Source organism: Rhea pennata, chromosome 6 (assembly GCF_028389875.1).
Source record: "Rhea pennata isolate bPtePen1 chromosome 6, bPtePen1.pri, whole genome shotgun sequence".
Classification (NCBI taxonomy): domain Eukaryota; kingdom Metazoa; phylum Chordata; class Aves; order Rheiformes; family Rheidae; genus Rhea; species Rhea pennata.
Genome location: NC_084668.1, coordinates 25,926,326 through 25,953,334, shown reverse-complemented (window position 1 = coordinate 25,953,334; position 27,009 = coordinate 25,926,326). Strand labels below are relative to the sequence as shown.

The window sequence follows — 27,009 nt, the reverse complement described above, 5'->3', positions numbered from 1 at the left end:
GTCTCTCAGTTTCTGATGTCACGTACGGTGTGATCTGTGTGTGATGTTCTAAGTTTCCTACAATTAAATACTATCTTTGAAGTGCCAGAAATACCAAGACCTCCACCTGAAGAGGTACCAGTCTTTGTTCCTGAGGAAGAGGAGGAGGAAGAAGAGGAAGCTGTTCCAGAGATACCAGCAAAAGGTACACCATTCCTTCTGGAAAGTGACCAGAGGGCTCTGTTCAGCTCACTAAGCTGTGTTCACCCCTATTGATTTCTAGTTTGATGTAAACCTTAACTATCATTTGGAGGGAGTTTCTTCATCTTTTGGGTGTTTGTGATCTTTTTTCATGTTTTTAGTGGTTTTGAGGCTTTAAAAGTAATTGAAAATTTCTTTACAAAACAATGTCTTCAAAGTGCCAGAGATGCCCAAGAAAGCTGTCCCAGAAGAAAAAGTGCCTGTTGCAGTTCCTAAAGTAAAGAAACTTCCACCAGCTAAAGGTATATCACCTTCTGGCATATGCAGACAATTCCTCTCCCTTACATTTTTATATTTCTGTGGAATCTTACTTTAAAACTCATATTTTATACTCATGTAAAGTCAGATCCTTGGTTCTAGCATCCTGATGATCCTCTGCAGCCAAAAATGCTAGGTCTTACTCAGGGCTTGATTGTCTATTTAGGTTTTGTCTTCAGTAGGCTGAGAATCAGACCTTGAATGATCTGCTGCTTTTCCATTTTAAGCATCTGCCTTGAATTAAGGGCTGCATTGCGATATCATTACTCAGAATTAGTGATCCCATGACATAATGCTTAAACAAAAAGATGACTTACCTATGGGCCTTTATCTGGAAAATCTTCAGGTCAGGAAGACCATTCTGACACATCCCTCTACAGAGCATGCTCAGATCTCAAGCCTATTAGCTAAACTGATACAAAGAGAAAATCAGAACTCAGTTGACCCTGTGAGGAGCTGGAAGAGGGACCCTAAATGTGAAATTCCAAATGGATGCAGATTATTGCAGAGTTGCCCCGTGGTGCTGAGCAATTTCTACCTAAGTAGCTGAGTTTAGAACAAAACTGAAAAGCAGAGACTGACAGTCTTTTTTTTTTTTTTTTTTTTTTTCTTGTAAAAAATTAGATGCCACTAATTTCCTACCAGCTCTCTTCTAGCATATGTTACTAATGTTTATGGTCAGGAATGATGCTGTGTAGTTAAGAACTGGGCATGGAGAGCTCATCCTCGTATAATTCATATAACCTAATTCCATTTTGCTGTTTTGAGGACAAGAGAGGAAAATAACTAATAGATTTTCTTGTCAATTACTATTGTTATGTTAAAGTTGGTGTCCTTGTGTTTTATGTTGTGGATTTTTCTTTGGAATTCTGTGAAAGTAAAATTCTTAAAATGAAATAATGTCTTTAAAGTGCCTGAGGTGCCAAAGAAAGTTGTGCCTGAAGAAAAGGTTCCCATTTTTGTACCTGAGGAAGAAAAAGAAGAAGAAACTATTCCCGAAATACCAGCAGAAGGTATGCTATCTCTTCTTGCAAATTACCAGGGAGATCTTTTGGCTTTGTTAAGATTCATCTTTATTTCTTGTTCTGAATTGTGTATAAATCTTAACATCTTTTGGGGGAGTTTCTTATCTTGTTTCATGTTTTTTTGATGCTTTGAAAGTAATTTTAAAATATGCTTGCAAAATAATATCTTTAAAGAGCCGGAGGTTCCTAAGAAACCTGTTCCAAAAGAAAAAATACCTGTACCTCCTCCTGAAAAACTGGAGCTTCCTCCAGAAGAAGGTACATAAGTTAATATATAAGAAAATAATCAATGTTGTCATTCTCATAAATAGCCCTACATATTCTTTTTTACATGTGTTATTTTTGTGCCTGTGCTGTCTTTTCTGTTTTGATGGTTAGGGCAGTCTATCAAATTTCTAACAAAAAATAAGTTCCACAATTATTTGATTTTTGAAGGCGTCTTTCTCTGAATATAAAGTACCTTTTGTCTGTATTTTTGTTTCATCTTTAAAACATATCCTGCAAATCAGTTCTTATCCCGGTATATATGTTTGTGTATGTTTTGTGTTGTCTTTCTAATACTACTGGCCAATGACATTCTTAAAATAAAAAAAAAATGTCTTTAAAGTGCCCGAGATGCCTAAGAAACCTACTCCTGAAGAGAAAGTACCTGTTCCTAAAAAGGTGCCAGCTCCACCAGCTAAAGGTATTACAGTTTGTAAGTGTTGTAGCACTACTAGATAACATATGTCATGCAGTTGAACTTGGCACAAGACGTTTTAGTGTGTCTGTCTTGTATTATATTTGCCACTATATTGTTTGTTTGTTTGTAAGTTTCTGTTCTGCTGGTCATAAGTTCCTGAATTTGTGTGTGTTTAAAAATTGTGCAACAAGAACACTGAAGTCAAATCATATCTTTAAAGTACCAAAGGTGCCTAAGAAAATTGTTCCTGAAGAGAAGGTGCCTGTTGCCCTGCCTGAAAAAGTGGAGGTTCCAGCGGCAAAAGGTATATGTGCTCCCAATTATGATTATTATTATATATACTAAAAACACTCTTGATCTTCTTCTTCTTTCTAACTTTGCCATTGTCATGAGATTTCTGCTCTAATTTATGTCAGAACTCTTCAGCATCAAAGTTTGGATTGTAAAACCATAAAGCTTTGTTTCCTGTGTCATTTGTTCATACTATATAAAGATTTTTTAAATTCCTAAAAGAAAACTGTATCTTTAAAGTTCCCAAGGTGCAAAAAAGACCTGTTGCAGAAGAGAAAGTGCCAGCTGTTGTCCCCAAACCCAAAGAACCACCACCAGCTAAAGGTACAGATTCACTTCTCATTCCTCCAAAGATTTGGTTTTCTTCTTTTCTAAAATCTTTTAGAATATATTTACTGTTTCAAGAGCATATTCTATTTTATTGTAACTTATGTTTGTGGTTGCCAAGAACAGTTTCTGTTTCATGTGGACTGTCTTAGGTAACTGTAAAAAAGGTAAAATAATTGTAAGGTAGTAACAGTAACACTGTCTCTAAAGTGCCTGAAGTACCCAAGAAACCTGTCCAGAAAGAGAGAGTCCCTGCTCCTGCTCCTGCTCCTGCAGTGGAGAAATATGAGTACGTATATGAGGAGTATGAGAAGTATGAGACGTATGAAAGTACTGAAGACTTTGAGCAGGTTCAAGAAACTGAAGAAATTGAGGCATATGAGGAAGCTGAAGAACCTGAGAGATATGAGGAGCTTCAGGAAAAAGAATATAAAGAGGAAGCTGAGGAAGAGGAAGATACCTATGAAAAGTATGAATTTAAAGAGGAGGAAGAGATCTATGAGAAGCTGGAGGAGGTGTATGAGGAAACTTATGAAATCCAACCAACTATAGGTACATCAGCTCTCGATTTCTTTATTCTTATCACTGTTCGCTGAGTTTCCAGCTACAACTTAGGCTTTCTTTTGGTGTTTATTTATATTTTCCCCCACTCGTATTCCTGTGTGTGTCTGCTGTTGGTGATAGAAAAAAATCCACTTAAAAAAATGTTTCTCTCCTATTCCTTCCTTTCTAAGGAATCTTTCCCTTCAAAGTGGAATGGAAAGATTCTCCACTGGACTGCCTAAAATGAGCTAGTGTAAATGTGACATGCACAAAGTAAATGATAATTCTCTGATGCAATTCAGCTTCAGTTTAGATTTGATATTTTTATGTTTCAGTACTTGTTTCCCTTGCCCACTTTAATGCCTGTGAGTTAGAGTTCTTATAACTCTGGTAGGGCTTTTCTTCTTATCATTTAAAGTTATGATTATAGAATTATAGGATCCCTCATGCCAAGCGGAGAGTGCATATAAAATACACCAGAAAAACATAAAGTAATATTCCATAGCTTTCATTGCTCATGAATTCTGAGCCAAGCGGCTCTTCCTAGTCTCTGCATAAATGATGAAGTGGTTCTTCTATGGATGAGTGGTTGTTCTGTTTGCTGTCTTTGTATCTGTGGGAATTCTTTGTAAATAACCTAAAAATCCCTACTGCAACGTTTTTTGAAGTGCCTGAGGTGCCTAAAAGACCTCTGCCAGAAGAAAAAGTGCCAGTTCCTGTTCCTAAAAAAGAAGCTCCACCAGCTAAAGGTACATCAACTACTAGATAAATTTAAAAACAAAGCCCTCTGCCTTCTCAGAATCCTCCCTGTCCCTCAAAAAAACCTATCTCTTTGGCAAATTAAAATTGCAACAAACGATCTTCTTATTGAAGACAAAGGAATGAGGGTACAGGGGATTTCTTGATTCTTGAATCAATTCCATGTCATCACAATATTAATGAAATTTCCTAATTATTGAAAAGAAATGGTTATATAACTTAATGAAGGTCATTAAGCTATTCCACGATGCTTAGTAGTAACTCCATGTCAGTAAAATCCTAGTTGCTCATAGAATCAAGGACCCTTTTCAAACCTACTGATAAACCGGACTACACACAATCCAAATATATGGTCCCTGTATCAGACTGTAGAAAGATGAATGTCATGAACAGCAGTTATCACTAGATGGAAACAGAATTTCTGTGCTAGCCTGGAGCTCTGTAATTTTCTATTCAAAGCACTGGGTTTGCCAGAAACACATTTTCTGCTAATTTTGTAGTTGCTTCTCATACAAATTATCATAACGAAATCAGTGGGATGGGGGTTTATTTTTGCAAAAAGACTTAGAGTTACCTGGTAGGAAATGAAAACCTTAATATATTTCCAGCTGCCATCAATTTCAGCTGGTAGTCCATAAAGTAATGGTTATGGACTGTCCCAATCAAAAGTTCACCAAACGAGCAGTGTTTTCTTTCGGTGAATACTGAAGACTCTAGCCAGTCGTATCCAAACAGAACTGTCCAACCAGACTCAGGAGGCAAAGGGATGGCCTGCAAGGTCACCAGCATCAGACTGTGTTTTATAGTCTTTTAACTTCTCTGACTTTTCACATTGTTTGCTTCTGTTTAACTTTTGTTCTTACATAATATTCATACTGCAAAAGTTCTTAAAAACCAAACAATGTCTTTAAAGCGCCAGCAGTGCCGAAGAAACCTGTTCCAAAAGAAAAGGTACCGCCTGCTGTTCCTAAAAAAGAAATGGCTCCACCAGCTAAAGGTACACTTCCTCTTCACTGCACTCATGAATCGTGTACTCTGATTTCACTCTTTCGTCTTCGTTACTTGTTGAGAAAGATATGCATATGTTTTATGTCTCTGTGGTACTGCTGTTTGTGACTGAGTCTTTTTACCTGTTTGTTTCAAGTCATTTGTTGAAAATATGTGAAAGTCCTTTAAAAAAAATGCGTGCTCTGTCTTTAAGCTACATATGGGAGCAATACAAGTGGTATTTTTGATCCTTCTGAATAGGAGGAGATTCAACCATACGAAACTATTTCCAACTTTCATTAATATGTTTTTAATACGTCACTCTTCTGTCTAATCTTCAAAATCAACATAAATGTTCTTTCAGGAAGTATTTAATTCTTTGTTGTTTCATGAATTGGCCTGTCACATTTGCTCTTCTTCTTTCTAACATCTTCCAAATAACTTTCAAAGCCCTAAAAGTAAATAATATCTTAAAGGGCCTGCTGTTGTCAAAAGAGCTGTCCCTGAAGAAAAGAAACCTACATATGCACCTGAAATAGAAGCTCCACCACTGAAAGGTAGAAGAATTTTTGGTATGAGATTTTGTGGAAAGGAAATAGTGGTATCGTTATTGCCAACTAACGTCTTTTAAAATTATCGTGATGTTATTTATGTCATGGCAAGAGTATCTAATCCCTAACTGCGGGGATTCCATCCTGAGTGATAAATTGAAAACTCTTTCATATACATGCTATATGCAGGCTATACAATGTGCTATACATATGCTACACTGATTTATCAACTAAAACATGCTGAGGAGGCATCAGTACTTAGTTTAAACTAAATTCACAATTATAGTCTAAAGATAAAAAGCACTGAGGTTTTAATATACTTCTAGCATAAGTACTTCTGTTTTGAAGTCAATATATTGGTCATGATATTCATAGAGGAGTAATAAGTTGAAAGTTAGTAATCTAAAATCATTAAAGCTGTTAAATGTGTCATAGGGAAAGGCATGAAGACACAGTGAAAATAGAAATTAACTTTGAGATCAGAACATAATGTTTCTTCACATAATTGCTCCAGCAAGCTAGTTTTAGAACTGCACAATATTTCTCCAACAGAAATGCATGGCTTTGGAGACCTCAAGATAACTTTCCTATTAGGATGTTCTGTTTTCCAGTTTTATTCATGATTTTGATTTTTAAAATTGCAAATGATTTTGAGGTTACTAAAAGAAAGCTAATATCTTTAAAGTGCCTGAGGCTCCTAAGAGGGCTGCCTTTGAAGAGAAAGTACCTACCATAACTCCTAGAGAAGAGGAACCTCCTTCATATGAAGGTATAGCAGTGAACCAAATACCAAACAGTAAACTGCAGAGAATAAATCCATTAATGTTCCTAGGTGTTGTTTATACATACATACATACATACATACATGTATTTTTATATACATATATATATGTAAGAAATGCACTGTCAATTCAAACTTTTGTTTTAATTACTTAAAAGTAATTTCCGTCCATGGCTTTGAAACCCTCTCTTCAGAATTAAAATCCTAGTTTATCATATTTAAAATGTTCTTTTCTTCTTCATTGCTGGGAGAAAGATTCATAAACAACAGCTCCTGGAAAGCACTTTAGCAGCACTGAACCAGATTAATTAACTTAAGTAGACGCTGCCTAAGTGCCACCCTGACCGTGACTTAATTCATTGTTGAACAGGAGCATATAGCTAAGTAACTAACTCCAGATGAGGAAATGTGAAATTCAGTTACATGTTCTATCTAATATACAGAACAAAGTAACAAGAAAACAATTATTTTTGTAAATTTGTACTTTACTAATTAGGAATTATCACTTGTAGCCATAGCAGCTATATGATCAGGCTATTTAAATAATTTAGGATTTTTAAATATTAATATATTTAAATAATTTGTGTTCAAAGAACTCACTGTTCATGTATGCCTCCATGTGTTTGCATTATAAGTTGTGCTTCTAATCTTGGCTTCTAAATACTGTGGAAATGTGTAAAATAAACTAATATCTTTAAAGAGCCTGAAGTTTATGAGGAAGTTCCAACTGAAGCAGAAGTCCCTGCTATTATTTCTAGTGAACTGGAAGTTCCAACAGCTAAAGGTAAACCAACTATTCAAGCAATATATAAAGTAGCACATGCCCTGTCAGTCAGTTATTCATCTTTATCATTCCATTTCTGTTCCAATAAATTAATCCATGTATTTATTCTAACGTTCCCTTAAATACCATGTGTCTGTCATTGCTTTTTTGTTACTTACACTTTGTGTATGATAATATTCTTAAAGAATCTAATATCTTTGAAGTACCTGCTGTGACAAAGAAAACTGTGCAACTGAAGAAAATACCTGCTGCTGTACCTAAAGAGGAAGCTCCTCCAGCTAGAGGTATACAATGTCCAAATGAATTTTCTCTAGTCTTTTCCAAATTTGACATACTAAGTAAGAAATCCATCGTGCTCGTATACTAAACTAGAGGAGACCCTGTGACAATAGTTTGCTATTCTGATGATGTAACCATTAATAAAAAGACAGAGGCAGCTATAGATACTTATAGATTTCTAAATTTTAGAATCATTTACTAACATCAGAAAGTCTAGGCACATGAGTAGAGAGCTGTTCTGTTCACTGCATAATACCATATATTTTCATGTTGTTCTGGTAGCACTTTTGTTTTACAGACCTGTGCTACTTATTTCTTAGTGTGTATTTCTAAAATAAGCCAATATTTTTATGTGCCTGAAAGCCCAAGAAATCTATCCACAAAGAAAAAATGCCTCCTGCTATACTTAATGAAGTACCGCACCTTAAAGATAAAAGAAATGTTGAGTGGGATTAGAAGGATAAAAGGAATAGTTTCACATATATTTCTTTAATGTCTTTCAGAATATTCTGTGTACTTTAACACAGAGTTTAGTTAGCTGCAACAGTTTTAGTATGAAGTTTCCAGTGTGGCTTAATAAATTGTGAAAAAACATTAAGTATTATTAAGCACATAATTTACTTAAAATTAATTAAAATATTTTTAAAAATACTGTCACCTGGGTTTGTTCTTGAGAAAAAAAAATGTGTTTGTTTAGCTTTAAGTGCAAAAGATAATGGCAAGTGACCCTGCTACTTGAGATCAGTCCAAGGAAAAGAAAAAAAAATGACAAAGCTTAAATAGAGAGGACCATTTCTCTACATCTGAGCAAGTGGCCCAGTTTAGGACATATCACAGATCTTTCCTCGGACAACCTGCAGAGGTCAGGCCAGGGTAGAATAGAATTTTTTTTCTTCCTTCAATTGAAATGATCCTAATTTTGAGGGCAGATACGGAGTAGACTTGTGTGTCTTTAAATAAGCTTGATTTTATTTGTTGTCTTCCACATTGTCTTGTTGTATGAAGATACTAATCTAGAGTTAATTTAAATTATCTAAACTAATATCTTTCAAGTGCGTGAAGTTTATGAGGAAATTTACATAGAAGAAGAAGTTTCTACTGTTCACAGAAAAGAGGAGACCCTGCTACCTACAGGTATTTGATCTTCTTCATCTCTTCTTCACTGCAAAGCAATGAACTCCAGGAAAGTTAAATTGATCATGTTTATGGTATAGTTCTTGTTCAATGTAATTAATCTTTGTGTTCATTCTTTTTAATTCCTTACTTACATTACCAACTTGTTTTTCTGTGTGACCTATCATTCTGTTCTTTATAAATTCTTAAAATTAACTAATATCTTTAAAGTGCCTGCAGTAGTTAAGAAAGCTGTTCCAGAAGAAAAAGTAGCTATTGGTGTGCCTAAAAAACCAGAACCTACTCCTGTGCCCAAGGGACCAGAACCTCCACTACCTAAAGGTAGTTTGATAAACTCGTAAAATTGAGGTCTTGTCTTCTTGTGTTGATCAAATCTCTTGTCTCTCTTAAATCGTGTCTAAATTGTAATAATTTGTTTGTAGTTCACATGTGAGATTTGTGACATCTATGTTGTACACATCCCTTTTCATATTTCTTTACTAGTCTTATTTATTTGCATGTGTACTTGAAATTCATGAAATTAAAATCTTTTATGTATCTTTCAAGTGCCTGAAGTGCCCAAGAAAGCAATCCCTGAAAAGAAACCTGTCCCTGTGTCTAAAAAGCCAGAAGCCCCACCACCCAAAGGTATAGGCCAGCACACCTTTTTCTTCTTTTTCAAGTTTCTTCTGTCCCTTGTTTTTTCATTGTCGTCAAATGAATAGAAATTAGTCGAGGTTAGCTGTTCCTTATACGGCACAGAAATTATGTCAGAGGCCAGCCAGAAGGACAGAAAATGATAAGGAAAACTGTAGCTGAGTCAATAGGCAGTGAGATACGGAACAAATCTTTTCACCTATTGCAGAGGTCCTGTGAACAGCCTGCAAAATTCCATCAATACTCAAGTGAGAAGTACATACACTTTTTCTTTCACAGCACTCATTAAACTTAGTGATCAGTTGAATGAATTTTGGATGGAGATAGCATTAGGCTCAGAAACCAGTTGTTGTGATTCATTCTAATGGATGAATTCGAAGCCTCTGGTTCCATGTTGGAACTAGAGGCTTGTGTGGCACATCACTGCTGGGTGGCGAAGGACCCCCGGCAAAGCCGCGTTAAACATGTTCTTTTGGAATCCAACCAATAAGACATTTCTGAACGTGTAATTCTTATTGGTGTGTCTGCTCGTGTTTACTTGTTTCATCTTGCTCTTCCGTTCTTAATGTACCATTTTTCTAATTTCTAATTCTTTAAAGTGCACTAATATCTTTAAAGCACCTGAGGTACCTAAGAACTGTGTCTTAGAAGAGAAATACCTGTCTCTGCCTTAAAAGCTAATAGCACCACCTAGAGATATATGTCAACAATATATGTCACTTTGAAGAGAAGATTTCTCTTTCTCTTGGAATTTAGGATTTATATTAAAAAATAAATGAATCTTTATTTCTCATTTCCAAAAATTCCTAGTAGTATATTGCAGTATACAACATTTTTGGCCTAACACATCTCTTTTCATATCTGGTCTAATGAATCTTTCTAATATACTTCTTATGAGAGTCTGTCTTTCTTAAAAATTTACATCTTTAAATGTCTTGAATATAACAAAATGAATACTGTTTTCTTTAAAGTACCAGAGGTACCCAAGAAAATCCCAGAAGAGAAAGTACCTGTCACACTGCCTAAGAAGCCAGAACCACCACCAGCCAAAGGTATGTTTCGCTATAGAACTACAGATAAAAATACTTTTTGGAAGAGAAAATAATCTCTGCCTTGTTTCTGTGAATGTTAGCTTTTCTGTTGTTGTTGTTGTTATGTTGCTAGTGCTTTAAAAACCTTTCTATTACCTTTATTTTCTGTGGCCACAGTTCTACATGCTAGTGTTTTGAAAACTCTAAACCCTCTTTTTTTTGAATGATAATTGTTATTAGTGTACCAGTGAGTCAGAAATACTGATAAAGTTGGACAGAGAGGAGATTGATCCTTGCAGACCATAGCAGAAATATTAAAGAGAAAATAGGACTGTGATCTGAAATATTTTGGACTGACAATGAAAAGTCAGCTCCAAAAGAGAGCTTAAGAATTTCAAAGTACAGAATAAGTGACACGCATCTAACACAGAAGAAAACTCTCCATTTATAAATGAAAAAATGATGAAGAGAAGACATCATGCATAGAAGAATGTAACCAGAGATGGAGAAAGAACAGTGTCAATCTTAGTCGAATTGTGATCAGAGAAGTAGTTGACTAAAATTGAGGAATAATCTAAATTAAGAGGAGAAAAAACTCCAGAAGTCTCTGAGGTGTTCCTCATATTCTGCAGACACATAAAGGAAACTTAAGTCAATAAACACATCAACAAATGATTCTATTAAGGATATTCATAATTTGCAATTTCTACTCCAAAGTTTTGAACATAGCTGTAAAATTCCATATATTAACTGAAGATAATCTCTCTTTAAAGTGCCAGAAGTACCCAAGGAAGTGGTTCTTGAAGAGAAAATCAAAGTTGCTGTGCCTAAAAAGCCAGAAGTTCCACCAGCTAAAGGTACTTGCCATTAATAAAACCCGACGTAATTTGTCTTCCTTTCACTGATAAAACCTTTTTGATACTGTTTTTCCATCTTTTCTCTCTTATAAACTGTGGCTTATATATTTCATTTTGGGGAACAATCTCTTTTCCCCTTGATACTCTCAGATGACTTTTGCCAAGACTGAGAGCAAAAAACCTATCTGGGAAAGGGTAGTGTGTCTAACTGACGCTGTCTTGCGTCCTTTTTGCTTGTTTTTCCCCGCTTTACTGCTATTTACAAATAATTTAAATTCATAGCATTAACATAAGTATTCATTTTTAAGTGCCAGAAGTGCCCAAGAAAATCCCAGAAGAGAAAGTACCTGTTGCTGAGCCTAAAAAACCAGAAGTTCTACCAGCTAAAGGTATTTCTTATTATGCAACAATTAGCAGAAGGGAAAACATTAGTTTGTTTTTTTTTTTTAATACTATCAAAAACAATAAGGAAGACTTCTGTTGGAATTTTCTTCTGTTGTCTAAGATTTTTCAAGTCTACTAACACGGAAAAAGAGAGATCTGGAAATTGGTGTATACTAATATTGTTCTGCTGTTATACTTTAATGCTGCTTATGAAATTCTTATAGTAAAAGTTATTAATATTTTCCAAGTGCCTGAGGTACCAAAGAAAGTGGTCCCAGAAGAGGTTCCAGTCAAAGTACCAAAGAAACCAGAACCCCCACCAGCTAAAGGTAACAGCTGTGAATGAAGAATAGAAGAATAGCCGTTTGTTTTCTAGAGTACTATTTTGACATACTAGTTATTTTTTTGCTATAAAAGATTTATAAGTTATTTTGTTGTGTAAATTGTAGTGTTTGCATGTGTGTGTGAGAGAGAAAGAGAATTTGGCATTTTTGTAGCCAGCGGTAGACTACTACCTCAGAGAGACATCAGAGAGAATTTTCTGTAGACAAGGAAAAGAATTGATACTGCTAGCCAAAACCAGTGATGTTTTTCTGTCCCTGAATTCTGCTTTTTCTTAGTGTCTTTAGAACTACAGACACAGGTTTGAATTTCATACAAATAAAGTAAATAACTTTCTTTAAAGTGCCTGAGGTGCCCAAGAAAGTGGTTCCAGAAGAAAAAGTGCACATTGAAGTTCCTAAAAAACCAGAACCTCCACCGCCTAAAGGTACATGTTCCGTACTGATAATATCATACAGAAATTTTCATCTGTTTCTCTGAATATTACCTTTTAGAATCTGTATCATTCATCCTCTTTTTTATATTCTGATATTTATAAATGTTTTAGATTGTGTTGTCATCTTCACTTGTGAATAGCTCCAAGTAAGCAACAATAGCTATTACTGGTGCACGTCAAGCAATATGAAAAATACATAAAAGGCTTATCTGAGCCTCTTCTCTTTTTTCTGATGTTGATAATTTTCACCTTGGAGCTATTGTCTCCTTTTTAATTCCTAGTCTTCAAATTCCTAAAAGTAAATCAAATAAATATCTTTAAAGAACCTGAGATGCCGAAGAAAGTTGTTCCAGAGAAGAAAGTTGTTCCTGTACCTAAAATACCAGAACCTAAGGTTGTGCCTAAAGAACCAGAACCTGAAATTGTGCCAGAACCTGAGGCTGTACCTGAAGAACCAGAACCTATACCTGAAAAAGGTAAATCTCAGCAGTAATGAAAAAACAATAACAATATTTTTCCTCTTATCTTTACCACCATTATTTCCAGACCTTCTATTTTCTGACATTCTGAACTGTTCTTGTTCTAAGAGTCCTGCATGTGTGTGTATGTGAGACAGACATATGTGAGTCTTTTTGATGAATAGTGACAAATCTGGAATGTCTCAATTACCTGTATTTTATGTTTCAATTCTTTGTACTATTTTGGATTATACTTACTTTTCTTCCTAACACATGTTTGCATTTGTGAAAACAAATGCAACTAACATCTTTAAACTGATAATAGTCAAAAAGGGGGAAGTACCCATTACTAAGTACTAAGAGCAGAAAGTATCAACCTACTTAAAATACCAGAAGCTCTACCAAGAAAAATTATATGCCATTGCTGATAATTCTTGAAAAAGTCTTCAGCTTCTTAGTTGCAGAGTTATTAATATCTTTTGTCTTGTCAATTTTGTTTATAATTATGAATTTTACTTACAGCTTACATTATATTGTGAATGCATGTATGCTCTTCTGAGTGGAGATGTGAGGGGCATGTGTGTGCATGCATGTGAAGGGAGAAAAGCCAAAATTTGTCTACCTGTCCTGAAAAAGACCAACAAAATCAATCATGCTTGTTATGTTTTTAATGCTTCCATTACAGTTGTGGTTTTTTGGTTTGTTATTCACTTAAACTTGATATGTATGTCTGCGCAATTGTTAACTTGAGAACTAATATCTTTTATGTACATGAAGTGGCTGAGACATATCTCCCCGAAGAGAAAGGACCTGCTGCAGTTTTCCGAAAGCCAAAATCGATTGCGGCACCCCCAAAACCAAAGCCCTCTGTGGCACCTCAAAAACAAGAACCTCCTGCAATATCCCAAAAAATAGAGACTTTTTTGGTGCATGAAGTTGCAACACCTGTTGTAGCACCCCCAAAACTGGACCATTTCATGGCATCTGAGGAGCCTGAGCCTCTTTTGGCTCCCCCCAGACCAGAACCAGTTGTGGCACCAGAGGAGAAAGAACGTATTATGGCACCCCGAAAACCAGAGCCTGTTGTGGTACCTGAGAAACCAGAGCTCACTGTGGCACCTGAGGAGTCCAAGTCTGTTGTGGCACCCCAAAAAGTAAAGCATATCTTGCCCCCCAAACCGAGGTCTGCTGTAGCACCCAAAAAAACAGAGCCTCTCTTGGCGTCTGAGGAACCAGAGCTCACTGTGGCACCTGAGGAGCCAAAGACAGTTGTGACACCCCGTAAATCAGAGCATGTTGTGGTGTCTCCTAAACAAAAGCCTTCTGTGGCACTCCAGAAATCAGAGTTTTTTGTGGTATCTGAAGAAACAGAGTTTGTTGCAGTTTCCCAAAAAATAAAGCATTTTGTGGCACCCCAGAGGCCAGAACCTGCTGTGGTGCTTGACGAACCAGAACCCGTTTTGGCACCCGGAAAACCACGGTCTTCTGCAGCACTGCAAAAACCAGAGCGTGTTGTGGCACTCAAGGAACCAGAGCCTGTTGTAGCACCTGAAGAACCAGAGCCTGTTGTGGCACTTGAGGAACCAGAGCCTGTTGTGGCACCTGAGGAACCAGAGCCTGTTGTGGCACCTGAGGAGCCAGTGCCGGCAAAGGTGCCTCAGAAGCCAGAGCCTGTTGCAGTACCTAAAAAACGAGCAGCTCCACGAGTTAAAGGTACATCTTATGAACAGGATCTCCTTTTCTTCTCTCAAATAGTATGTTTCACCCTCATTTTTAAGCTTAATGCACGTAATTAAAAGATACTAATATCTTTAAAGAGTCGATAATGCCCAAGAAGGCTGACGCAGAAGAGAAAATTCCTGTAGCTGTTCCCAGCAAACCAGAACCTCCATCAGCCAGAGGTACATATTATCATGAGTATCATGATAAACACACCAAATCTTCTCTTAAGCACTGTCTTAACCTCTTTTGTTCTCTGTCATGTCCAGTCTGATATTTTAAATGGTGTTTGTTGAACAATTTCCAATAGAGCACGAGTCTGTGGCGGACTGGCTGGTTAGCAGCAGATTGTTACTTCTAAACATTTCTACAGCAGTCTATGTTTCAGTCTATGCACTGATGTTTAGGTGTATTATAACTGTAAAATGAAACACACTAATAACTTTTAAGTGCCTGAGATGCCTGAGAGGGCTTTCCCAAAGGAGAGAGTGCACACTGCTGTACTTGAAAAAAACAGGAGCTCTGCTTGCGAAACGTATATGCCATCATCAACATCATCATAGGGAAAGGAGGGGTTTTTTTGAGTCTCATTTTAAAGTAATCTTTTCCTGTCACACTCTGATATCCAAAATGTGGAAAAGATGTACCAAATAGTAATTGAATGCAGGAGTGTCAAATGTTTGCCCTACTAAACCCATCTAAATTTTTGTTGCACTATTTCTTGGCATTTTCAAAAAATTTGAGAGGTTTGATTTTATTAGGCTATAGCAATCAATCAAGCAGGAATGATGAAATACAGTCTATCAGAAAATACTAGCATTTTGTGAATGCTAATATGAATATGGATACATAAACTGTTGTCTTTATTACAGTTAGGAATGGGAAGGGCAGAAAGAAAGAACAAGCAAAAACTGAAGATTTCTGCAAAGACTATCTGTTTCTGTACACAGAACAAAATAATTGTAAATACCTTCAGGTACCTGTGTTGACATATGGAGCAAAATCTTTTTCTTAAACCATTAATTATTATTTTCACTGTATTTTGTCATAAGTCAACATTCTCCGCTATCTGTAATTTATAAAGTTGTTGCACTGTATGAGCAGCATTAGTGACTTGTAAGGTACTTGTAGACACTTAATTCAGCCTTATAAGAGACATTTATTTCCTCAGTCGCTTTCACACATTCAGAATAAGGAAAATGGAAGACTTTATAATTGAAATATTAAATAAATATCCAAGGATACTGTAAATGAGTATGCAGTCTAAAATGATGGAGTGTTGCATCATTTCTTTTAGAAAGTCCCAGGCACTAGAAAGAGAACTATATGTTCCATCAACACCAGATTCCCTCCATCCAGAACACAATGAGACTCAATAAAGTGAAGTACCAGCTCACAGTGAGGATATATTAAGTATTTACACCATTTAAATAAATACGATAGGAAACCAGCTGAAAACAGCAAGTACTAATTACATTGTAAGACAGAGTTCTTCTAGAAAAGAGAATCCTAAGCAAAAAACAGAGGAAGCATACAAACATAGAAGAAGAAAGAAGAGTAAAATTGTAGGATAGAAACAATGATAATGCCCAAATAACCGTAAAAAAATAGCACAGCACAGAGAGTCATGAATGCCATTTGACAGATTTACAGTTTGTCTTATAGTTTTCTGTGCATCTGTTGTCCCCACAAAACTAAAATACACTAATATCTTTCAAGTGCCTGAGGTGCCCAAAAAAGCTGTTCTGGAAGAGCGTGTAGCTGTAGCTGTGCCAGAAAAACCCAAACCTGCACCCGTTCGAGGTACTTGTTGGCGCAAGCCTCGGCCTGAAGATGACTGTTTCTTACTGTCTTAAATCTTACGTTTGATGTCTGTTGTCCTGTCCGTTTGTGATTACCTGAAACATTTTTGTTCTGTGTATGAATTGGGTACTCGATTACCTGGCATGTTTCATAGAACACAAGACATATTTGACATCACTGCTTAGGTTTTGTTTTCTGAATGATCAAACACTAGCATTTTAAATTTCAAAACTTGATTGCATGTCTTTTGGGGTAGTGTCCAAAGTTGTAATGTTAAATTGACACAGCGAGCGTCCACATGTTTTTGTAGATATCTTAGCGAGCGTACATACTAGGCCTGAACCTTCCACGGTTGAAAGCCTTTTTTTTTCGCTCAGGCATGCACACGTGAGAGCAGTGAAAGAACACAAACTCTGTACGCGTGTATGTGTACGCGACCGAGTGCAGACACTGGACAGTGCTGTGGGTCCAATTCAGTTACTTTCTGGCATGCGTCCTTGTTTCATGTTTCGTGGTTCATCTTCCGTTGAATATATAAACCTGACTATTACTAATATCTTCAAAGTGCCTGAGGTGCCCAGGAAGGCTGCTCCTGAAGAAAAAATACCTGTGGCCATTCCCAAAGCACCAGAGCCTCCAGCACCCAGAGGTACCTTCTCCATGGATATCTTAACAAAGGAGATGATACTTAATCTTCTTCTCTCAAGCATTCTCTTGCCCTCACTTGGGCTGTGTCTGTTTTGCGTTTGAGATGTGCAAGGCTGTGCACCCTGGGTAAATCGTGCTGCGCGTGCGTGTGAGGTACTGAATGGACCTCTGTGATGTACAACGTCTCTGTTGTCATGTTGTTTTTTGTTGCGACTGGCACGTGTTTTCATCAAAAATGAAATACAACAATATCTTTGAAGTGCCTGAGATGCCAGAGGAGGAGGTGCCAGAAGAGGAGGTGCCTGAGGAGGAGGTCCCAGAAGAGGAGGTCCCAGAAGAGGAGGTACCGGTTCCTGTGCCTACAGAGCCAGAAGCTCCGCCAGTTGCAGGTATACAAGGGTGTCCTGAAAGAGCCTGCTTTGCCCACCGGGTAACCGCTCTGTTGAATGCTCTTTGCGCCGTCCGCGTCCAGCTGGGAGGTGTGTGAGCAGTGTTTGGTCCTGTCCTGTCTGTATGTCCCTGTCTGTGCAAGGCAGAGAGAGTGGGGCTAGTCAGCAAACTCTTTGTCATAAGCCCACGTGGCTCTTTGCTGGCAGCAGCCCACAGGAGGGACGAGTTGCCGTTTGAGGAGGACTCCCTGGTAGTCTTTCAAGGACTCTCTTTTGTGGTTTGCTGTTCGCTGTTATGGTGTATGCACATCTTTAGCTCTGTCAGGTAAAAAGAACTAATATCTTTAAAGTGCCTGAGGTGATTGAGCACAAAGAGCCAGAAGAGGAGGTGCCAGTGGTAGTTCCCCCAGAGCCTGTGGCCGTGCCCAAGAAGCCTGTGGCCGTGCCCAAGAAGCCTGTGGCCGTGCCCAAGAAACCGGAAGCTCCACCAGCTAAAGGTATTACTTGTGGGGGAAGCTGCTTTTCTGTTTCATATCTTGATCAATACTTTTTTTTTTTTCATTATCCCTTCTTTATGTAACATTTGTTGTGTGTCCTGTACCCCTAGCCTCTTCCATGCTTGATACTGCATGAGTGACTAGCCAACTACACCCTAGTGGAATGTCACAGTGTTACAAACATCTAAATTCTTTGATTTTGTGATCAGTGTTATAATCTTTTGTACTTATCTTTACTGTGAAATTAAGAGATAATAATGTCTTTAAAGTGCTTGAGGTGCCCAAGAAAGCCGTCCCACAAGATAAAGTGCCTGTTGCTGTGCCCAAAAAACCAGAACCACCACCAGCCAAAGGTACATATCATCATTATTAGAGTCATATAAGAAAGACACATCAAGCTCTCCTAAACTTAATAGAACTAACTTTAATTGTGATGCTCTGTCTGGGGGATGTGAGTGAAGAACATAAACTGCAATGTCGGGTATCAAAACGTGGCATAACGACCAGATCCTGTTCCTTGAAAGATATCTGCAGTATACTGACCTATTTGTAAAGTTTATGGTTTAAGGTTTTAAAGAGTGGTTCCTTTAAAGAGAATGACTGTTAGATCTGAAGAAAAGCCTTGAAGGGAATCTTCTCTTTAAAGTACATGATGCTGCATCCTCAAATCTTCTAACAGTCCATAATGATGGATGACAGCACCAATATCATTTCTCCACCACTCTAAAAGTTTGAGTCAGTGAGCTAAAATAATACAATGGATGTGTCAACAGGTGATCCCATTAGCATATGAAAGAACCTTTACTATAGGCCAAAGGAGAAAAGAGGAAGTATGCGTTTCTATGGGCAAAGTGATCTACAAAGAAGACAGGAACTGCGGAAAACTGAAATTGGAGATTTGCATAAAATGAAATTATTGATAGAAAGAAGTGGTAATAGTAAAGCAAAAGATCTTCAAAAATAATGTTACAATGAGCAGTCATGAACAATGCATAACAGACAATTTTCGTATGCATTTGAATTCCATAAGCAGGTGTTTGCTCAATTGTTTTACAAAGAGGGCATACGTTTTTACATTCCCACCTTGACTCAAAAATTACAGCTAAAACCAGAATTCCTATTCCCTGCATGAACGTATTTGACACCCAGGTCATTGCACATGTTTGAAGCAAAGGATAAATGACAACTGTATGTAACCCCAGCACCGTCTCAGATAAGACTCTGTGTCTGTGTTGCTGTTTATCTTATAGTTTTCTGTGCATCTGTTGTCCCCACAAAACTAAAACACACTAATATCTTTCAAGTGCCTGAGGTGCCCAAAAAAGCTGTTCTGGAAGAGCGTGTAGCTGTAGCTGTGCCAGAAAAACCCAAACCTGCACCCGTTCGAGGTACTTGTTGGCGCAAGCCTTGGCCTGAAGATGACTGTTTCTTACTGTCTTAAATCTTACGTTTGATGTCTGTTGTCCTGTCCGTTTGTGATTACCTGAAACATTTTTGTTCTGTGTATGAATTGGGTACTCGATTACCTGGCATGTTTCATAGAACACAAGACATATTTGACATCACTGCTTAGGTTTTGTTTTCTGAATGATCAAACACTAGCATTTTAAATTTCAAAACTTGATTGCATGTCTTTTGGGGTAGTGTCCAAAGTTGTAATGTTAAATTGACACAGCGAGCGTCCACATGTTTTTGTAGATATCTTAGCGAGCGTACATACTAGGCCTGAACCTTCCACGGTTGAAAGCCTTTTTTTTTCGCTCAGGCATGCACACGTGAGAGCAGTGAAAGAACACAAACTCTGTACGCGTGTATGTGTATGCGACCGAGTGCAGACACTGGACAGTGCTGTGGGTCCAATTCAGTTACTTTCTGGCATGCGTCCTTGTTTCATGTTTCGTGGTTCATCTTCCGTTGAATATATAAACCTGACTATTACTAATATCTTCAAAGTGCCTGAGGTGCCCAGGAAGGCTGCTCCTGAAGAAAAAATACCTGTGGCCATTCCCAAAGCACCAGAGCCTCCAGCACCCAGAGGTACCTTCTCCATGGATATCTTAACAAAGGAGATGATACTTAATCTTCTTCTCTCAAGCATTCTCTTGCCCTCACTTGGGCTGTGTCTGTTTTGCGTTTGAGATGTGCAAGGCTGTGCACCCTGGGTAAATCGTGCTGCGCGTGCGTGTGAGGTACTGAATGGACCTCTGTGATGTACAACGTCTCTGTTGTCATGTTGTTTTTTGTTGCGACTGGCACGTGTTTTCATCAAAAATGAAATACAACAATATCTTTGAAGTGCCTGAGATGCCAGAGGAGGAGGTGCCAGAAGAGGAGGTGCCTGAGGAGGAGGTCCCAGAAGAGGAGGTACCGGTTCCTGTGCCTACAGAGCCAGAAGCTCCGCCAGTTGCAGGTATACAAGGGTGTCCTGAAAGAGCCTGCTTTGCCCACCGGGTAACCGCTCTGTTGAATGCTCTTTGCGCCGTCTGCGTCCAGCTGGGAGGTGTGTGAGCAGTGTTTGGTCCTGTCCTGTCTGTATGTCCCTGTCTGTGCAAGGCAGAGAGAGTGGGGCTAGTCAGCAAACTCTTTGTCATAAGCCCACGTGGCTCTTTGCTGGCAGCAGCCCACAGGAGGGACGAGTTGCCGTTTGAGGAGGACTCCCTGGTAGTCTTTCAAGGACTCTCTTTTGTGGTTTGCTGTTCGCTGTTATGGTGTATGCACATCTTTAGCTCTGTCAGGTAAAAAGAACTAATATCTTTAAAGTGCCTGAGGTGATTGAGCACGAAGAGCCAGAAGAGGAGGTGCCAGTGGTAGTTCCCCCAGAGCCTGTGGCCGTGCCCAAGAAGCCTGTGGCCGTGCCCAAGAAGCCTGTGGCCGTGCCCAAGAAACCAGAACCTGTACCTAGCCTTAAAAAACGTGACATTCCTCCACTTAAAGGTACTTAACATCAGTGACAAGGCTGTCCTCTGTGTTTTCGCGTTGCTTTTTTTCCTTTTCTAATTGATATACCCAGTGCTCAAATACCTGAGTGGGTATTTTACTACTAAAATTTTAGTCTTCATCTTTTGAATATCTTACTCTTTTGAGTCGTTGCACTTTTCTATATTGTGCGTATATGTATCTTAATATTCACAAAAGTAACAAATAACTAATATCTTTAAAGCACCTGAAATTCCTGAAAGAACTGTCCCAGAAGAGAAAGTGCTTCTTGCAACAACTAAAAAGATAGAACTTAAGGAACCAGAGCCTGCTCCAACCAAAGGTATATATTGCCAGGAGGAACCTCCTGAGAAGAAAACTTCATTCTCACCTCTTGAAAATGTTCTTCTATTCTTCTCTCTACACTCTTTAGTAACTGAGTTTATAAAATGTGGCAGTTAGTCTTTGCCGAAGATAGTCTAAATATATCTGAAGCACAAGCATTCTTTCATCATTTTTGATACTAATCTGTGGTATTCTGTGTGCTAGTTGTCTCTGCTTTTTTGTTTTTTTGTTTTTTTTTTTAACGTTTCATACACATGTTTATATAAGTGCAAATAAAAGGAATTAATATTTTTAAAGTGCCTGAGGTGCCTGAGAAAGCTGTTCCAGAGGAGAAAATACCTGTTGCTGCTCCTATAATACCTGAACCACCACCAGTTGAAGGTATATGTCATCATGGCTATCATTGTTAAGAAAATCATTTGTCATATTCTTGCAAACATTAGACTTAATGTGGATGTTGTCCTTTCTTTTTCCATTTAAACATTTGTAAATTGTTCTTTCTATTTTTAGGCAATATTAATCTATGTTTCTTATATCTACTATTATATCTTCATTTATGAAGGCAAAATGTCACTTCCAAAGTTAAATAATATTTTCCACTGGCATATGCTCCTTCTCAGCTTATTCTTAAGAAGGAGCATCCTTTATTATTCTCTTTTTAAGACAATGATGAATTCCCACTAAATATGAGTCCCTTCAAACGTATTATTGGTATTGCTGTTATGATCTTAAATGAACCAACAGCATTCCAATTTTATTCTTGCAATTGCAATGACTCATCCACAAATTCAATGTTGTTTAATTGTGCACCTAAAAACACAATCCTTCACACAACCTTGAATCATTCGTACCGATAAATAGAGAAATATTCTCAAAAGTTTGCATCAACTGCAAAGATAACCATATGAACAGATACTGAGTGAATACCTAACTTAAAGTGTATTTGTCTGCGTATATTAGAGTAGCTTTCTTTTTAATGTTATCTGTATGTTATCTGTTCATGTCAAATGATCTTAGCGTTGGAAACTTACACTAGTTGTCAATATTCTTTAAAGAATATGAAATCGTAAAGGAGATTGAGCCTGAAGAAATAGAAGAAATTCCAGTTGCAGAAGTTGCAGAAGTTTTACCTGTTAAAGGTATACAAAGTAACTATAAGCTGCCAGACACCTTCCTTTCGTTACTATGCATTTTTTTCTTGCTCTGTCGTTCTCTACACATGTACCTGTACGTTGCAGGTCTCAGTGTATCTGCTCTCTGTCATTATGTGTTGGAAATGAGTTTTGCTTTCTGTATGTCAGCCTGGATGTCTGTCTGTGCTAGCAACAAAGCGATAGCCTTAGCCCCTTTCATACTCTCATTTAAATCAATGAGGTTTTTTTAATTACTTCTTTGGAAATAGAAAAAGGGCCATCTTTGTGTCTGTACTCTTCATCTGTCTTCCATGGTAGTAAATTTATACTAAATCTACCTAATATTATTTAAAGAGCCTGAACCTGAAAAGAAGATTCCTGAAAAGCGAAAACCACCAGCACCTACTCCACCGATAGAAGATATTAAACTGGCAAAAGAACTACTTAAAGGTATAAGCATCTGAAGCCACAATTAACAGTAGGAATGCAAACACATAATCCTTTTAAATTATATGATGAGTCCTGAAAAGCGTGCTTTAAAATATTCCACTTTTAGTTTTTTTTTTCCTAATTTACTATCAGTCTAATGATGAGCCTTACTAATGGTCAATCCCTTATGAATTTTTAGCAGTGTTATGCCAAGTCAGTTTATACAGGCTATTTTCAAAATTTATGGAAAAAATCAATTTATTTTAAAAATATCTTAACAATGTTAACACACTCTTATATCCCTAACATATTCTTCTATCTTTAATACATTCTTACAAATTAAAAGAATCCTCACCAATAATTTGCTGGTGCTACTATACAGTCATGGGCTTCAGATCAGCTATGCTTCTTCTGGATCATCTGACTTCTTCTAAACAGTTACTTAGCAAGAATCTGAGCTTTGTATCTCTTATCTTTTTATTACGTCAATAATATTAATCAGTTGTTTGGGTTTTTTGGAGAAATTTTGTCTTCTTTGAATCTAAGGATATGTGTAGTAGAATTCAAATTACTTTCTTTAAGCTCCTGAATCAAGAAAGAAAGTTGTGACTGCAAAACCCGTTGAGCCTCCGAAACTGGAACCTCCACCTGCTAAAGGTACCTCGCTGATAGAAGCATCTTATGTCATTCAAGCTTCTCATGAGCCCAAAGTTGTGTTTCTCTGCTTCTTTAATTTGCTCCAAAATAGCAAATGCTGGTTTTGTTAGGTTATACTGAAGAGTGGGCTCTAAAATCTTGGATGTATATGTTCATGTTCTTATATTTATGTACACCTTAATTTTCCGTAATGCAAATCATGAGATGCAAGGCAGCTGATCACAGAAGAGTAGGAATAAGAGTGTTTTTATGGGTTTTGTCACTTGTGTAGATTCTCGCTTCAGTTCTTTGCTTAGGGAGAAATAGAAAATAAATGCATATACTGTTTAAATACGTTTTAAATATTCTATAGATATAAAACATTATTCAAACATATTTAATTTACTATTTGTCTAAAAAGCAACTTAATTTTCTGAGAAAAAACTTTCCATAGCTGGTGACAAATAATGAATTGAGCAAGCCTTTGCAGTTTACCCTATGGGCCTCCACCCTATTGTACTTCCTTATATTTTTCATATGTACTCAAGCTTAAGCAATCTAAGCAACACGGTGAATGTGTCTTCTTAGTGCTGTTCAGAGTTTGGAAATTAAACTGGCTTGATCCTTATGAATATCATAGGTTGGCAGTTCTGATAAACAGATAGGTAATATGAGCTTGTAATAAAAGAGTGAAAGAGGAAAAAGAGATATTGTAACTGTCCTTGAATACATAACTTTAAGACTTTTGTCAGACCATACTTCTCTTCTTGATTTGTATGAGAATTTCCTCTTATGCACAGACCTGTAAGTCGACTGTGCACAAATACATACAGAAAAAGGGTTAAAACTGTCAACTTCAATCTCAGCCGTTTGTTTTGAATGTTCAACTGGACCAGCTTTGTGTGTCTGGAGTAATTAATTGTTGCTTACCTCTTACTACTGCTATGAACCCATAATAAAATCTGGAATAATGTTCTTTTAAGTGCCTGGACTTGTAAAGAAACCTCGCAGAATAATTCCGGAAGTTACCCCTCCACCAAAAGAAGAAGTTGTTTTGAAACGAGGTATAGTAACTTGACTCTTGTTTTAAAAGCCTGCATATTATGATTGGTCAGTACATCTCACTATGTAGCATTGCTTTATGTGTGTGTGGTGTAGAAAATTACGTAAATGAAGTACTACTGATAGCTATTTCTTGGGAAGGAGTTTATAGCTGCATGATGAAGCAGGGACATTTTGAAAATTCATCAGATCCAAAGGATCTCTGGTGAAATCGGAGCATGACGCTGAGAATCTGGTTCTCTAGGACACTCTTCTGTTTTACTCTTCTTTGGAAAGCTGATACTAGAGCTGGCAGTTTTCCGGACCCCTAAATATTTTCCAGTGACAGTGTAAACATGGTTAAAAATCACATATGTAGCATCTGTATTCTTTTTTATGGTTTTCTTAGAAGTAGTTTGCAGACCCCGGGGATCCAGTGGTATTAATGAACATTAGTCATTCTTTCCTGCAAAGTCTGGAGCTTTCTAAATCACTTCATACTCAGTTACTGCTTTGGGAAAAAAAAATAAAATAATAATTCCTATTCTTTCTGAAACACCATAGGGGGAGTCATTCATGTCTGGATACCTTGCAACTGACCTTCAAATTTCAGACAGCATAAACATAGATACTCAGTTCTTCAGATGACAGTCTTATTAGACATCTAAGATAGATGTCGGACAGGACAAAAATAAGTGAAATAGAAATGATACATGGTATAAACTTGAATTCTCCAAACACTAGATTGGAAGATTCAGTGCTATTCCCTCACAGAAGTCAATAGGAGTTTAATCCAGAATTGTGCATTTTATCCCTGAAAATGATCAGTAACAGCAATATTAAGGCATAATTATCTATGGTAATTCATCGTTTAAATATGACACATATTCTTTTTATCCCACAAGAAGACATGGGAATGACATAAGTTGTTCAGGTGTTATGTACAGCCATTTTTCTGTAGAATAAAACTTCATAGAGTAATCCAATATTTGCTCAGTGTAAATGTACAGATAAGATACATTAAGAATAGTATCCAAAGTGTACTGACAAGCAAATGTATGAGAACTGAAACAATGTTATTTACATTGTTACATTTTTAGTATCATATTGGATATTTGCAGATAAGATTAAAATTAACTTGATATGAAATGTCCATATTAAACAATTTTCTACTTGATGCATAGTTACGTGTAAATTTACGATCTTTTAAAAAAACTCATTATTGTGGTAATTGCTTCTACTATTCCTTAGAAGTATGTACCCATCATATTTTTTCCATGAAGGTACTAAAATAAGACATTTTCTTCTAGTGTAGTTAAAAATATCTTTCCTCTTAGAGGAACAGAGGAACTTCTCTTAATTAATGTATCTTTTCACTCTAGGTGACTTTGAAATTAAAATTCTTTCACAATAACATCTTAAGTAGTTATACAAAATCTTCCATTCATACTAAATTACATATTTTAGGAACCTATTTCTTCTTTTTGTATTTATATGGGTCATATTTTGTCTTGTTCACTGTCTTACTCTTTTGCTTGTATGTGCTCTAAAAACTGAAATTCTTTTTTCTTTTAAAGTTCTTAAAAAGACACCACAAGAGGAAGAACCTAAACCTGAGAAAGAACCTAAACCAGAAGTTAAAGCAGTACCTACGCCAACAGAAAAAATCAAGAAACCTGAAGGTACTTTCACATCTATCTCATAAGGAATAATGCAAAAAAAAAAAAAAAAAAAAAGAATCCGCTTTTAAACACTATTCTCTGAAATTCAGGAATGGAAGCCAGATTTAGCTTTCATTAGTCTAATTGTATGAATTAAAGCTGTACTGAAGACAAAACCAAATTTGACACCCACGCACCCACGTTTGGATCTGAATTCTGCATTTTGTGATTCTATTTCTCAATCTTCACTGTGCATAGAGAACTTTACAAATATTTTATTATATATATATATATATGTATATATATATATATATATAAATATATCTACACTGAAACAATTACTTAATCCAAATATGTGTTTAGTTAAAGTCTTGGAAATATTTGTCCTTTTGCCCATTTAATGTTTCTAATTTATTCAAATCTCACTCTTAAAAATACATATTTCTAAATCTTACAAACTTCTGAAACTATGTGTACAGAAGATTAAAACTTTTAAATAAGTTGTGATAATGGCATCGGGGGATTCAAGGTATTTAGATATATCTTACAAAATGAAAATAATATTTTAAAGTCCCAGAAGTTCCTAAGAAGAAAGCTGAGATACCTGTCATTAAAAAGGAGGAGAAACCTGTGCCTGAACCACCAAAAGGTACAAATGTGTGGCAACTCTTTTCCTTACTGTTTTCCTTACTGTTTCCTTACTGTTAAACTTTTAAATAAGTTGTGATAATGGTATTGGGGGATTCAAGGTATTTAAATATATCTTACAAAATGAAAATAATATTTTAAAGTCCCAGAAGTTCCTAAGAAGAAAGCTGAGATACCTGTCATTAAAAAGGAGGAGAAACCTGTGCCTGAACCACCAAAAGGTACAAATGTGTGGCGACTCTTTTCTTTACTGTTGCAACTAAACAATATCCATCGCTAAATGTCACATTACAGTAAAATAACGCATTACTATCATCCAGCCTATCCATGACTATTGTGTCATGATTAACCACTTTGAG

General features: G+C 36.8%; 1 protein-coding gene across 9 annotated transcripts in view; it reads left to right on the top strand.

Annotated features, from left to right (window-relative positions):
• Positions 1 to 27,009, top strand: part of TTN (titin) — a 242,512-nt gene that overhangs the window by 109,709 nt on the left and 105,794 nt on the right. Inside the window, exons 72-77 of one of the 9 annotated variants that reach the window (XM_062578204.1) lie at positions 10,249 to 10,329; positions 11,082 to 11,165; positions 11,798 to 11,878; positions 12,235 to 12,318; positions 25,919 to 26,023; positions 26,574 to 26,651. The exons of the other annotated variants lie outside the window; for them this stretch is intronic. Of the exons in view, the coding sequence (XP_062434188.1) occupies positions 10,249 to 10,329; positions 11,082 to 11,165; positions 11,798 to 11,878; positions 12,235 to 12,318; positions 25,919 to 26,023; positions 26,574 to 26,651 (513 nt within the window). The remainder of the gene's footprint in view (positions 1 to 10,248; positions 10,330 to 11,081; positions 11,166 to 11,797; positions 11,879 to 12,234; positions 12,319 to 25,918; positions 26,024 to 26,573; positions 26,652 to 27,009) is intronic. 9 annotated transcript variants of the gene reach the window in all.